Source organism: Mirounga leonina, unplaced genomic scaffold (genome assembly GCF_011800145.1).
Source record: "Mirounga leonina isolate KUSES-001 unplaced genomic scaffold, KU_Mleo_1.0 Mir_197, whole genome shotgun sequence".
Lineage (NCBI taxonomy): Eukaryota > Metazoa > Chordata > Mammalia > Carnivora > Phocidae > Mirounga > Mirounga leonina.
This window is the reverse complement of record NW_023270494.1, coordinates 15,051,264-15,066,265: the sequence shown is the minus strand read 5'-3', so window position 1 is coordinate 15,066,265 and position 15,002 is coordinate 15,051,264. Positions and strand designations below refer to the sequence as shown.

General features: G+C 39.9%; 1 protein-coding gene across 1 annotated transcript in view; it reads left to right on the top strand.

Annotated features, from left to right (window-relative positions):
• TANC2 (tetratricopeptide repeat, ankyrin repeat and coiled-coil containing 2) overlaps positions 1-15,002 on the top strand; it is a 362,442-nt gene that overhangs the window by 254,150 nt on the left and 93,290 nt on the right. Inside the window, exon 10 of the mRNA XM_035026328.1 lies at positions 11,136-11,417. Coding sequence (XP_034882219.1) covers positions 11,136-11,417 — 282 coding nt within the window. The remainder of the gene's footprint in view (positions 1-11,135; positions 11,418-15,002) is intronic.

Genomic DNA, 15,002 nt, shown 5'->3' with positions numbered 1-15,002 from the left:
GGAGAGGGAGAAGCAGGCTTCCCGCAGCGCAAGGAACCCGATGCGGGGCTCGATCCCAGGACCCTGGGATCATGACCTGAGCCGAAGGCAGACGCTTAACGACTGAGCCACCCCGGCGCCCCTACCTCCCTATTTCTATTAATAAGTGGCCCAATTTTCCTCTCATGTAGGCTTTAACTCTTGAAGTCAGCTTTGAATCACTGCCTTCATTATCTCCTACATCCAGTCACTTAGGACACTGAGGATTCTACTCTTCCAGTTTCTCCCATTCTTCCCACGTTCTCCATTCTCAATACAGCTAACTAGCTTGTCTCCCTCATCTGGTCTTTCCAAGTTGAATCAAGCTAATACCTGGCTTGCCAGATTAGTCCTTCTAAAATGTAGCTCAGATAATATCATTTCTCTCTCTTACAGTTATCGTTGCTATCATCCTTCTCTGGTCCAGAAATTAGAAAAATAAAAAAACAGTTTTGGAGAAGACAGGTTATGGTTTGTTAGTACCTTTAAAAATTAACTTTGTTGATACGGAAAGCTAAATAATAATCTTTAAAATGGACACTGTCAGATGGACCGTGAGACAGAACCTGTGGTGGACAGGAACTAAAGGAGCAGATATACTAAATAATGTATGAGAAACTTGCCTAGACAATGCTTAATGAATTTTATTCATTCATTCAAAAACAAAGTCTTAAATCACTTCTGTGCTACTTGAGAATTAACACAATAAGTTGTACAGTAAGACCCTTTTCCATATGGAGTCACTGACAGCAACTCAGTGTGTTTTTATTTTTCTTTAAGATTTTATTTATTTATTTATTTTAGAGAGAGGGAGTACAAGTTGGGGGAGGAGCAGAGGGAGAGGGACAAGCAGACTCTGCACTGAGCAAGAAGCCTGACATGGGGCTTGATACCATGACCCTGAGATCATGACCTGAGCTGAAACCAAGAGTCTGCTACTCAACTGACTGAGCCACCCAAGTGCCCCAACTCAGTGTTTTTAACTGAGTTAACTGAACCATAACAAGGAAAACAAGTAGAGTAATTAAGAAAGAAGAAATAGATAAACATATATTAAATTACATTTAAGATAAGGGGGGGAGAAGTTAAATTGTAATGTGAAAGATATCTAGAACCCATAAGTAAAGGAATTATAATGGAAATTACTTTTGCATTTATAAAGTATTTAAAAAGAGAATAAAAAGGCAGCCTATGAATGAGAGAAAATACTTGCAAACCATATAATTGATAAGGGGTTAATATCCAAAATATTAAGGAACATAAGGAAGTCTTACAACTCAATAGCAAAAAATGATCTCTGTTTGGATGCCACACACGGTGGATTTTACCTCACTGCATGTTGGATATTTTTGTATTCTTACAAATATTCTTCAACTTTTTTCAGGAATGTTGAAGTTATTTGGAAACAGTATAATTAATTTTGGGTCTTGCCTTTAAGAGTTGTTGAGTAGGACCAGAACAATATTTATTATAGTCTTATTATTTGATACTACTGAGACAGGACCTTTCTGAATATCCTACTCAATGTCCTGGAAATGGTGAGGTTTTCTATTCTGGCTGCTGGTAATAGGCACTATTTAGGCCCTCTTCCCTCTAATCATCTTGGATAGGTCATCTCCGGGTGTTGGGCAGCTTTCTCACATACATGTGCCAGTCAGTATTCTGATCTTTCCACAGATCTTCAGATTTATTTCTGTTTAGTGCTCACCTTCTTAGAACTCTGTCCTTTGAACAGTTGCTGCCTTAGTCTCCCTGGATTCTCAGTTCCATCTCCTCAATTCAGGGAGTCTGCTAGAATCTGACTGGGTTTTCCCTCCCTACATTATGGCCTGGAAGTTCTCTTAAGGCAGTAAATGGGCATGGGATATGCCTGTTGTTTTCCATCTCTCAGGGATCATTATTTTTCATTGCTTATATCTAATGTCTTGAAAACCACTGTTTTATATACTTTGTCTAGAGGTTTATTTGGGGATTCTTTTAGGTAGGAGGATAAATATAGTCCTTTTTACTCCATCTTGGACAGAAGTAGAAATTCATGTCATATTTTTAAAAAGAAAATTATAGATGAAGTGGACTGGAGCATAAACCCACCTCTCATTAGAAAATGGCTGGCTTAGGGGCACCTAGGTGGCTCAGTTGGTTAAGTGTCTGACTCTTGATTTCAGCTCAGGTTATGATCTCAGGGTCATGAGATCAAGTCCTGAGTCAAGTTCTGCACTGAGCATGGTACCTGCTTAAGATTCTCTCTCTCCCTCTCCCTCTGCCCCTCCCCTCCTTCTCGCTCGCTCTCTCTCTCTCAAAGGAAAAAAAAAGACTGGCTTGGTAGTTAGAATTGAGTTCTCTGTGAACTAAACTACATATTGTACCTATAATGATGAAAATTTAAATATGATCATTTGTTGCACAAAAATAAATCTCACATGTAGCATTAGCAAGACCTCAATTACTAAATGGATTTGTGTGAATCCAGCCTTCTTAGTAACTTTTCTAAAAGAAGCAAGAATTGGCTTTAGAAGGATCTCTTCTGTCCTCTCTGGACACTAGCTCCAAGATACCATTTTTCTTGCTTCCCCCAGCTTCCTGTAAGAATAGTAGTCTTTGATTATTGGTCAACATCCAGGCCTTGCCTGTTATATGCACAGAGCTTGGAAAATAACATTTTTCCTTCTCTATCTTGTTATTTAATGACCCACTTGTTTATGACAGTTGCTTTTAAACAGGAATGTATCCTTGAAAGGTGCCAAACGAATGATTCATTTCTTTTTATTATTATAGTACAGAGCAGTGATTTTTCAAAGACCTGAATTTGCATCCCTTAACTGTCTTCCTTGAACCCTTCTGCTCTACCAAAGTGTATACTACTATATTTCCCTTCAGTTGGGGAAGAAAAATCCATATTAACTACTTTCATTCATGAATTCATTTATTGAATGTTATTGAATATACCTACCCTATGACAAGAACTGTACTAGTTAGTAAGTTAATTAAGTTAACTTAATAGGTTAGGTGACTGTGGTAGGGCAAGTTGATGACATGTAAGGGTAGAGTGTAGAGGTTGACATGATCAAGATAGATAGATAGATAGATAGATTTGGTAGCTGTATACAGAAGGAATAATAGCCTATTTAAGTACATAGTAAAAGCAAGAGATGTTGAGAACCTAAACTATATGGCTGCCATTCATTGAGGATTAAGGTTCTGAGCTAAGAACTTAACATACATGTTCTCATTTAGCCTAATGGGGTAAATACTCTTATTACTCTCATTTACAGATGACAAAATTGAGACTTAGAGTGATCAGCACCTCCCCCAAGGTCATATCTCTCTAGTAGCAGTGGAATAGGAAAGAAAAAAGGAATTATATCTGAGAGATATTCCTCAAGAATTATTTTTTTTTTTAAGATTTACTAATTTATTTTAGAGAGAGAGCATGAGCAGGGGGAAGGACAGAAGGAGAGGGAGAGAATCTCAGGCAGACTCCCTGCTGAGCATGGAGTCCGACATGGGGCTGGATCTCACGACTCTGAGATCATGACCTGAGCTGAAACCAAGAGTCGGACACTCAGCCAACTGAGCCAACGCAGGCGCCCCACCCCTCAAGAATTATTGGTAGGACTTGTGACAAATTAGATATAAATATTAAGGAAGAAGAAATCCTGATGAGTGTCAAGTTTCTATGTGGAAAGACCAGGCAGATTGGTGATACTTCATTAACTGAGATAATAAGTGGAAGAGAAAGAATAGATTAAGGTGAGTGAGACAGTAACTTTACTTTTAAACACTTGAAGTTTGAGGTTTCTATTGGAAATCCAAATAGATAACTCTGTGAGTTGTTGGAGATGCTGTATAGGAGTTTGGTAATGAGGAATAGAAATACAAACCATCACCACTTAGTTGTGAAACCTTTTGGTCTATTCCTTTGAGATTATCCAGGGATCATGAAGAAGAAAAAAATGAAATATAGAACCGAGAATTGGCAGTATCTTAGGGATGGGCAGAAGAGGAGGAATCATTAAAGACACATCAGGAGGAGAGGACAAAAAGAGCTAGAAGGAAGTGTTGCCATGTGAAGCCCAAGAAGGGAATGCATTTCCAAAAGTGGGAGTTAGTTAAAAGTGTCAAATCCTGAAGAGTGGTTAAGAAGCATGAAGACGAGAAAAAGAAATCATCGTACTTAACAATTAGAAAGGCTTTAGTGACTTTAACCAAAACAATTTGAGCAGATATGAATAATATGGGAGGAGGCCGGGCTAGAGGGTGCCGTTGCTGCACAAGTGAAGAGAGCGAGCGGGGCTGTTTCGAAAGACATTGGGTGGGGAAAGGAAGAAGGGAGACAAGTCAGAAGCCTCAAAGGGAAGGTGCCTTAAAGAGAGTCAGTATGTTCTCGGTATCTTTTTTGCTAAGTTTTGTTTTAAATAAGGCGGGGGGTGGGTTACAGTTACTCCAGATGTCTTTTTGGCTTGATGATGTCGCTAGTGCTGGCAGCTAACACGGTAAACCACCAGACGCTGTCCTAGGCCCACCCCATCTGTTAACTCATCTAATCCTCACAGTGTCATTCTTACCCCTATTTTAAAAATGAGGAAGACTGAGATATCCAGAGCCTAAGTACTTATCCTAAAGTCACACAACCAGTAAGTAACAGAGACAGGATACAAACTAAGGGATCTTGGCTCTGAGTCCACCGTTCTTCCTACTCTGCTGTGTTTCCTTATTGACCCCAAAAGTGATTCTGCTTTATTTAATCTTTTATTTTTTAAGATTTTATTTATTTATTTGACAGAGAGAGACGCAATGAGAGCAGGAACACAAGCAGGGGGAGTGGGAGAGGGAGAAGCAGGCTTCCCGCCGAGCAGGGAGCATTATGCGGGGCTCGATCCCAGGACACTGGGATCACGACCAGAGCGAAAGGCAGACACTTAACCGACTGAGCCACCCAGGCGCCCCTTAACCTTTTTGTTTTTTTAAACAGGAGTTTTCTGGAATGAACATTTCTCAGCCTTTTATCTTTAGATTGTCTTTTAAGACCTCCTTCAAATTGCTTTACATTCTTTAGAAATTTATTTCCTGGTGTAGGAATAGCTGTTTACTATAGTCCTTTCCAGAGCAGCAAGAATAAACAACAGTCCCTAAAGAGATTTGACTCCTGTAAATGGGAGAGTGAACCTTCTAGAAACTCAGTAGACAACTCAACCCCTACCCTGGGTTAAACATTTCTTAAGAAAAAAATAAGCGGTGTTGGGGCACCTGGGTGGCTCAGTCGTTAAGCGTCTGCCTTTGGCTCAGGTCATGATCTCAGAGTCCTGGGATCGAGCCCCGCATCGGGCTCCTCGCTCTGCGGGAGGCCTGCTTCTCCCTCTCCCACTCCCCCTGCTTGTGTTCCCTCTCTCGCTGTGTCTATCTCTGTCAAATGAATAAATAAAATCTTAAAAAAAAAAGAAAGAAAAAAATAAGCGGTGTTTTTTTGACTGATGTTTGGTGCTGATGTGATATCAGGTTGTGTCTGCAGCACATGTGTTTTTTCTCTGCTCTGTGTTGAGAATGGCATGCATGTCATGAACCCTAAGAATGAGCCTGAAATTATCTTTTGTTCTGAGGAACAGGGGTGCTTCCAGGCTAGACTTTACAGTCATTGTAGAAGAATGTGAGGAAACACAACTCTGCTCCTGTTTGCACCAGACCTTGGCTGTATTACACACACCCTTTCTTCTGCCATTCCTGTGACTGACTTCTTTTAAGATGATTCATGATGGTCTTCCACAAGTAAATATGCTTTGGTCCAAATCCACTTAGAGCTCCTTTGCCTCCATTTTCCCTTCCCCTTTTCCACTTACAGCAGATGTTTATATTTGCATTTGGGCAGGCTGATCTCTTAGCCTTAATGCACTTTAGTGTTGTTGTTTTTTAATGTTTACACTTTGCCTTAGTTAAACAAAGGTCTCTTTTCTCCATAAGCCTAGGTATATAATTACATTTATTAATGGTCTCACAGAGACTGTTTCCTAGAGGGAACTCATTCGTCTGCCACAAGCCTCATTTGCATCGAAGAGATGCCCACACCGATCTGAGTCTAGAGTGGTTATTAAATCCTTTTTAAAACTACTTTCCAAAGCTTGTCTCATTTGTGTGCCCTATTGAAATGTGATTCCTTTCCATGTTTTTTTTTTTTTCCCTTTAACATTTTATTAGGAAGATTTTCAGATGTACCAGAAAGGAAAGAATCTTACAATTAACACTTACAGACCCACCACCTTGGTTATATCATGAACATTTTGCTACCTTATTTTATCATAACCTGTCTATCCATCTGCCCATCTCTTTACCCACCCATTATTTTTTATGAATTTTGAAGTAAATTATAGGTATCAGTACAGTTAAAAAAAAAAAGATTTATTTTTTGAGAGAGAGAGTGAGCGTGCCCTCGAGTCAGGGTGGAGGCAGAGGGAGAGAATCTTCAAGCAAGACTCCCTGCTAAGCGCGGAGCCTGATGTGAGACTCCAGAAACCGAGTCAGATGCTTAACTGAGCCACCCAGGCGCCCCACTATACTTTATTAGAATGCTTTGAGAGGGGTGGGGTGGTCTTTGCTGTGCTGGGACTGCCAACTCTTGAGTGCCAGGGGTAAGAAAGCCACATCTGTTACTAAATGGTATGGATTAGCTCATCTTTTTTCCCTTAGCTCAGCTGTAGTTGCAGTGGTAATTTCTCATGGATTATTTCAGTGTTTCTGCCTTAGAAAATCTCTTGGAAGCCAGCTGATATCCCAAACAAACATTATTTAGGAATATGAACTCCACGGAGAACATCCATTACCTCCATATCCCACAATGCAGGCCAGAATGCTTTCTTGTTCGTATGCCCTAAATTTATTGTTGGTACATAGGAAGTAGGGCTTTCTTCTATCATACTGAGCTGACAAAAGCCTTAGGTTCTGAGGTACAGAAATTGTTTCTAGACTGTTCTTGGCATCTACAGTTGTTTTACCATATGGTACTGGCTAATTTTGTCTGTTCTTCCCTTGAGGCTTTTGTGAATTGATTACATTTTTAGAAAATTTTTTAAATAACTTTTTAAAATGTCAAAGCTTTCTCAGTAGAATAAAATATGATGGGAGATTACGTCAACATGAGAACAAGTTAAGAGAATTTTTCTCAAAAACTTAAGCATTTAAATTGAATCTATACATAATTCCATATTATAAATTAGCATTGGTCATATTCATGAAAGCCCTGTTGATAGAAAATATAAAGTAATCTTGGACCTGAAGAAATAATTCAGTTAGTGTAGAGATCATATGAGAGTTTCTGTAGCTCTTCTCTCTCTGGAAAGGTCATTTCTGGCTAAGCACACAGTTCCCAAAGGGAAGCACAGGAGAGGTGAAGGAGAAAGAAGACAGCTTAGCCCATCAACTAAGCCTAATCAATCCTGGTCATCAGTAGGATCGTTCATGTCACTTTCAGATTTGGAAGTGATATCCTGTAGAGCAGCTGCACCATAATATAATGGAAAAAACCTGTTTTTTTGAGTCAGAATTAGGTTTTGTTTCTAGTTCTGAAACCAGTTGTGTGACTTTAGGTCTCGCTAGGCCTAATTAGACTCATCTCAAGCCAACTGATCTATTTTCTCCTTCCTCCCGGGGAGTCCTGTCACTGCTCACCCAGATCTCAGTGTGTCTGTCTGGGCGCCCACCAAGCACTCCCAGGGGCCCAGGAAGCCCCGAGTAGGTAGCAGCAACCTACTGTCAAATGACATGGAAAATGGTGGGAGTAGGGAGCTCCCAGAATCAGTCCCCCCATTGAAGTAGCCATTAAGCTGGCAAGTCTGACAGAATCAACCTTTTCAGAACTCTGGAATTGGTAAGTGAAAAATGAAAAAAGATTATAAAACAGTAGGATCCCATTTTGGGTTTTTAAAATAAGTATTTATGGTACAGAAAAAAATTCAGAATATATATGAGTAGTGTTTCTCTCTGGCTACTGGGAGTACAATTATTATCTGGTTTATCTGCTATTCCTAAATTTTCTATAGTGAATATATATTCTGTAAAAAATAGCAAAAAGCAAAATAGAACAGTTTGGCAGTTTCTCAAAAAGTTAAACATAGAGTTTCCACATGACTCAGCAATACCACTCCTAGATATATACCCAAGATAACTGAAAACATATGTACACAAAAACTTATACATGAATGTTTATACCAGCATAATTCATAATAGCCAAAAAGTGGAAACAAAGCAGATGTTTATCAGATAAATTGATAAACAAAATGTGATAGATCCATATAATGGAATATTACTCAACAATAAAAAGAATGAAGTACTGATACATGCTTCAACATGAATGAACCTCAGAAACATTATACTAAATGAGCCAGACACAAAAGGTCACGTATCACACAATAACATTTATCGTGTATGTCCAGAATAGGCAAATCTGTAAAGACAGGAAGTCTGGTTGCCAGGGTCTGGGAGGAAGGGGGACTGGGAAGTAACAGTTAAGGGGTGTAGAGTTTTCTTTGGGGGATGATAAAAATGTTCAGGAATTAGATAGTGATGGTTGCACAACTTTGTAAATGTATAGTTGACCCTTGACCAATACAGATTTGAACTGGGCTGCTTGACTTTTATGTGGATTTTTTACAGACACTACTCTACATGTATTTTCTCTTATGATTTTCTTACTAACATTTTCTTTTCTCTAGCTTTATTGTAAGAATACAGTGTATAGTATGTATAACATACAAAATATGTGTTAGTTGGCTACCAGTAAGGCTTTGAGTCAGATAGGCTGTATTAGTAAGGTTTTGGGTGAGTCAGATGTTACACGTGGATTTTCAACTCCATGAGGCATCAGCTCCTCTATTCCCCATGTAGTGCAAGGGTCAACTGTACTGAAAACCACTGAACTGGATACTTTAAAAGGGTGAATTTTATGATCTGTAAAGTGTAGCTCAATGAAGTAATGTTTAAGAAAGGTAAAATAGACTATGAGCTACAAGCCATTAGAATGAAAAAGAATAAATTTAGCAAGTTAATAGTCAAATTTTCACTGAATTCTGTAATTACAGTTATGGATTTAAAAAAATTTTTAAGTCCAATTAGTTAACATACAGTGTTAGAATAGCCTATAGTTGTGGATTTTATTATTTTATTTTTTTTAGTTATGGATTTTAAAAGAGTAAGTTTTGTTAAAGAGATGAGAATCAGGAAATTATAAGCAATTATATAGCCGAATCTCCACAGCCTTTTTTTTTTTTTTTTAAGTGAAAATTTGGGACATTTTAAAACTGATATAGGAAACTGTTTTCTTCTCTTTTTAGAGTGTGGCTTTATACTTTTAATTATTTGCACTATTTTTGGAATTGTTATCCTTTTTTAATGCTTTTATCATTCTAATAGCTTTCAGAGAGTTTTTTTTTTTTAAAGATTTTATTTATTTATTAGAGAGCGAGCGAGAGAGAAACAGCATGAGAGAGGAGAGGGTCAGAGGGAGAAGCAGGCTCCCCACTGAGCAGGGAGCCCGATGTGGGACTCGATCCCAAGACCCTGGGATCATGACCTGAGCTGAAGGCAGTCGCTTAACCAACTGAGCCACCCAGGAGCCCTTTCAGAGAGTTTTTAATGAGAGTGTGTACATGTATGTTTGCTTGTGAGTAGATTTTCTCAGGTAAATGGGATCTCTAGATCCCATTTAATTATGTCTAAGTGGTTTAATCATGTTCTAGAATAATATAAGCAGTATAAATAGATCTCATTTCCCCCTTTTATGATTTTCCTTTCTCCTGTCCTCATCCCCTTCCCCTGGGCTTTATACTCCAAAATATAAAATGGGGTTAGAGTATAATACCTTATTTTTAATTAATTCTTTCAGTAAACATTTATTGAGTACCTGCTATCTGCCAAAGCACTGTGCTAAGGTTAAAGATACAAAAATAAAATATCTGGTTCCTGGGGCACCTGTCTGGCTCAGTTGATAGAGCATGTGACTCTTGATCTCTGGGTCGTGAGTTCAAGCCCCACACTGGGCATAGAGCTTACTTTAAAAACAACAACAACAACAACCTGGTTGCAGACAGATAAAATGATACATCTTAGAGCTACTCTCTGAACAGTTAGGAAGGCATTTAACCCAGATAAGGGAGGTCATAGACAAGACTTCTTTCTACCATCAATAAAATTAGAAGGTTGATCTTTGAAAGCAAGTTACATCTATTATGCATTTTTAGAAAACTATTGAAAGTAGAGCTCATGCTTGAATCTTAGTACATCCCACAACTACAGAAGCACAGAAAAAAATCTTGAGAAAAGCAGTGGGATCTGTCTCCAAGACATGGTGTATATAAGCCAAACTCTGTTGGTTTTTGGTTTTGTTTTGTTTTTTTAATTGGCATGAATATAAGCAGTAGACGAGCAAAGACCTGAGGTCAAAGTTTGGTTTCTGCTTCCTTGACTGTTTAACATGTTGAAGACTTTTTAAACTATCAGAGCTTTTAGAGGCTTTGCTTATCCTAATATACCTACTAAATTAAAAAGAAAAATACCATTATGAACTTAAAAGGAATTACTATTTTCACTGGTATTTTTAGAGAAACAGACACGTAGCCATATTAGTTGTTAAATATTGAAATATATCCTTACTGGTTGGTAAAGAGCTGATGCTGTAAGCCATCTGGGTGCTCTGCCATAGCCTGGACTGTCCCCCAGGGACTCTAACCCTGTATCTCCCCACAATCCAGCAGCTAAAAGATTATCTCCAGGAGTAGAAGGAAGCCTTAAGGACCCTGCTTCCGTACTGCTTTGGCATCCATTTGGAGTGCTGGTGCCGGGCCATCCCCACTGTTTAATAATTTTGAATATCACCCTGTCTTTCTGACTGTTCCGTAAATCATTGGCATTTTAACTATGTTTGTTTTCTGCCAATTGGAGTATCAAATGACCCTAGCTCACCTGCCATTGCTTATCTGTGTAGAAGCAAAATTGAATTGTATTATTTGCTGAATAACCCAGAATACCATCGTACTGTAACTAAGAGTCTCCTAAACCATGCTGCTCTTCTTCTGTATTTCTTTCAATGATGACAGTTTGGCCTAAGTTCTGTGTTCTCTTATTGTTCCTTCCAGTTCACTTTGCACCTTATAGGCCTCCAGATATCTCCCTGAAGCCTCTGCTCTTTGAAGTGCCCAGCATCACTACAGAGTCAGTGTTTGTTGGCCGGGATTGGGTTTTCCATGAAATAGATGCTCAACTTCAGAGTTCAAATGCCAGCGTGAACCAAGGAGTAGTGATTGTGGGAAACATTGGGTTCGGCAAAACTGCCATCATTTCCAGACTGGTGGCCCTCAGCTGCCATGGAACACGGATGAGACAGATCGCCTCAGACAGCCCACACGCCTCCCCCAAACGTACGTATTCCTTTTTAAAGAACTCCCTGCTTCGTTGCTCTGAAAGTTTTTCTGACATATTAAGCCTTACATCCTTTTATTTTCTGATCTGCAAAAACCTGACTTACACGAGAGGACCATTAATTCAGAGTTGAGAGAAAGAATGTAATACTCTGTTTACATTTAACCCACATATCCAGCGGTCACCTAAGTGTGACTGAGAAAACCTTTCTCTGGGAATAAATTTATGACTCTTCCCTTCTGGCAGTCTGGTTACTCTGTCCTTTGGACGATGACCGCAGCTTCGCCTGTAAGAGCCGTTTGCATCCGTCACTGTCGGCTGTTGCTCAGCCAGGGCCCGTGTCCTCTCGCTTCGAGCTGGCACAGTTTGTGTGCAGCTTTAGTTCCCTTGCTCTTGAAGTCCGTACTGCACTGCTTGGGCTCGAACTTCATTGTGTCCTTGAAGGGTTTCTCCTGCTTCCTTGTGAAAAGATGCTGAGATCTCATATATATTCATACTTCTTTCATCGCAGGGCACAGCTTAACGATCACCACCAGGATCTTATTTTTAAAATACTCACGTGGTCCTTAGTACCAGGCACTCTCTAAGATCTTAACCAATATTAATTCACCCAATCCTCTTATCAACTCAGTAAGGTAATTCCTGTTATCTTCATGTCACAGAGAAGTGATCTGAGGCTCAAAGAGGTTAAGTAGACCTCCCAGGTTTCAAAGCCAGTCAGTGGTGAAACAAGTGAGCCTAAGCAGTCTGTTTCAGAGGCCAGTCTCTTACCCACTTTGCTGTCCTGCCTCTCCTTATTGGAGGAACTCATCTGGAGAAAGAGAATGTATGAATGTTCTTCCTATATAACCTATATATATAGAACTAGTCTGCCTGGTTTCTATTACTTATAAGAGAACAAAACCAGAATCTATTGCTCGGCTAGTCCAAATCAATAATCTAGCTCACCGCAAATTTTCAGACAGCAACCACTAGAAATGGCTTGAGATCATGGTAGTTACAGAGTCTAGCACATGCTAGAAACTCAACAGGAACTCTCTTCGCATCCTCCAGATATTCTGGCTTCCTGATGAAATTAATTAGCAGCCTCCTGTCATTAAGTAGGCAGATTACAGCTCTGGTTAACTTAAGGGATATCTCACATGGAGAAGAACTAGTGTCTACAGAGAAAACTGGTTGAATTAAGAGTCCCAGCGTATGATAAAAATTGGTATGGAAGAATTCCTTTCTCACAAGCACTGTCATGCTGTTCCTACAGGAAGCTTTTCTGAGGGAAATTAACATTGTGTCGTGGGAGCCAAGAGCCCAGAGTTTGAGCCCCAACACTCATGTGACTACACGTATTTTGTAACTTGAGAATTTTAATTGAATTTTTTAGACCTGTTTTCTCATCTGTAAAATGAGGAAGTGATCTTTAAGATTTGTTCCTGTGTTAAAATTCTGTGATTCTAAAAACATATCTTCTTGAAGTTGAAAAGTAGTCGAAATTAACTTTCCAGACTATTCCAGTATTTTCCTTTGAGTGCTTAAATATCACGCCAGACTACATCTTATCTGAGAAATCCAAGAGGTTAACTCTGTGAGTGTGTCAGAAAGAAAACCAGATTGCTAATAGGCTCTCTGACTCCTCTGTATATCGCTGTTGCGATAACAGGATGGTAGAGTCCTGCAGGACAGAATAAATCCCGAGGGCAAAAAAGAGCTGTTTTCTGAGAAAGCAAAGGTACCTGGGAGAGCAAGAGTTAATAGAACACAGCCCATGTGCTCCCCAAAGCAGAGGTTCTTTAAAGGTAGTTCATTAAGTTATTCTCTGACATCCATTGCCTTTTATCTCCAGAGATACTCTAAAAATACCAGGACGCTGCCATTCTTGAGATAAATGTCCGTATGTTGTGACTGTAGATTTGCCCTGATAAGTTAACTTTCAAAACTTGAAGATGGTGTCAAAGGAGATAGAATATGTGGTTATGTATTTATCAGAATTACACAGAACCAGCAGTAGCCTTGTACAAAATAATTTTTGTTGTAATCTGCCCAAGTCCAAACTACCTCCTACCTCCGTCACCTTCCCAGAGCCACTAGCCCTTAAGAAGGGTCAAGAATACGTGACTGATAGAGCGTGCGAGCTGTTTCTCGGCATTAATCTGTTATTATGTAAGCTGGGGCTGGGAGTTTTCCTGGCAGCAGCAGAATTTCTTTCATTAATGAATAAGAATGATGTCTGTATGGAGAGATGGCTTAATTTTTCCACAGACTTTAATTTGCATCAAGCTGGGATGGGTTTATTTGAATTCCCAAGGGCTTTCCTAACCCTCCGTCAGTGATACCAGTGATAACAGTTGTAGAAATAACGAGAACAAGGTGGAAAATCGTTGGAGCTCCCAGCTTCCATCTCTGCATCATCTGCCTTCTTTGTTCTGCCCCTGCCTCCCGCACACTGCACAGCACTGCTGGGAAAGATGTGAGCCTCTCAGCCTGCAGCCCTGCCTCGCCTGGCTCTGTCCTTCCCCCACAGACACTCAGCCCCCAGCCCGCCCCCTCCTTGTCATTTCCCTGGGACAGTACAGAAAAGCTGTCAAGGCAGGCAGTAGCCTGTCATCCTGCTTTCCACCCACACCCCTTCCCAAACCCGACTCCCCCGTCAGTCTCCACCACCACCGTCATCACCCCCCCACCCCCCCCAGCACAGACACACAAAGAACAAAAACATCTTGTAAAAATAGACCCGTTGTGTAATCTAGGCATTATTACGTTAACTACAAGTATACTCAGTACAGTAGTTAGGGAAGCTCTGTCTAATACAAGACAATCTTTTCTCATCACTACAAGTCTCAGGGTAGATATTATTTGGATTTGACATTTGCCAACAGCTGCCAAGCCCCCAGACAGCTGTTGAAGTGAGTAACCCCTACCCTCCCTAGTCCGCTCATTTCAGAAGTCTGTTTTGCCGGTTTGCTGTACATATTGACTGCTACCTACCTACGAACTTGTTTCTCCTGTTCTCTGAGTACCAAGCAGAGAGTAAAGATACTCTGACAAAAAGGAAGTCATCTCCAGAAAACAGTAGCTGGAGTACAGAAGGTATTCAGGCAGTAATTGCCCACAAAATCAAATACCAGACAAAGGGAATGGGGTGGGAGAAGGAGTGAACAACAAAAATGATACAGTGACAGTCACTGAGCTTTACCTCAGTTCACACATTTTCAGTCTTTTTCCACTGCTGCCTCCCACTGCTATCCTCCTACAGTTATTCTGAACTCGGCTCCAGTGACCAGAGAATTTCCTCTCCCATCTGGATGGAAGAAGTCTTAATTCAGTCCTGCTGGTGGGGAGTTAAATGAGGACTACCTTCCCCTATTCCTCCTCCTTTTCAATGGCTAGTGACCGTCAACAATCTCCTGATTTTGGTACCCGTTTTTATACTGTGATCTGTACCCATATATATATAGTCTATAATTTCTTATAGGAGATAAGATATTTTCTAAATAACATGAACAAATGGAATTTTTTAAAAACAGCTTTATTTTTATTAAGTTACAATTCACATACCACACAATTCACCCACTTAAATTGTTCAGCTCAAT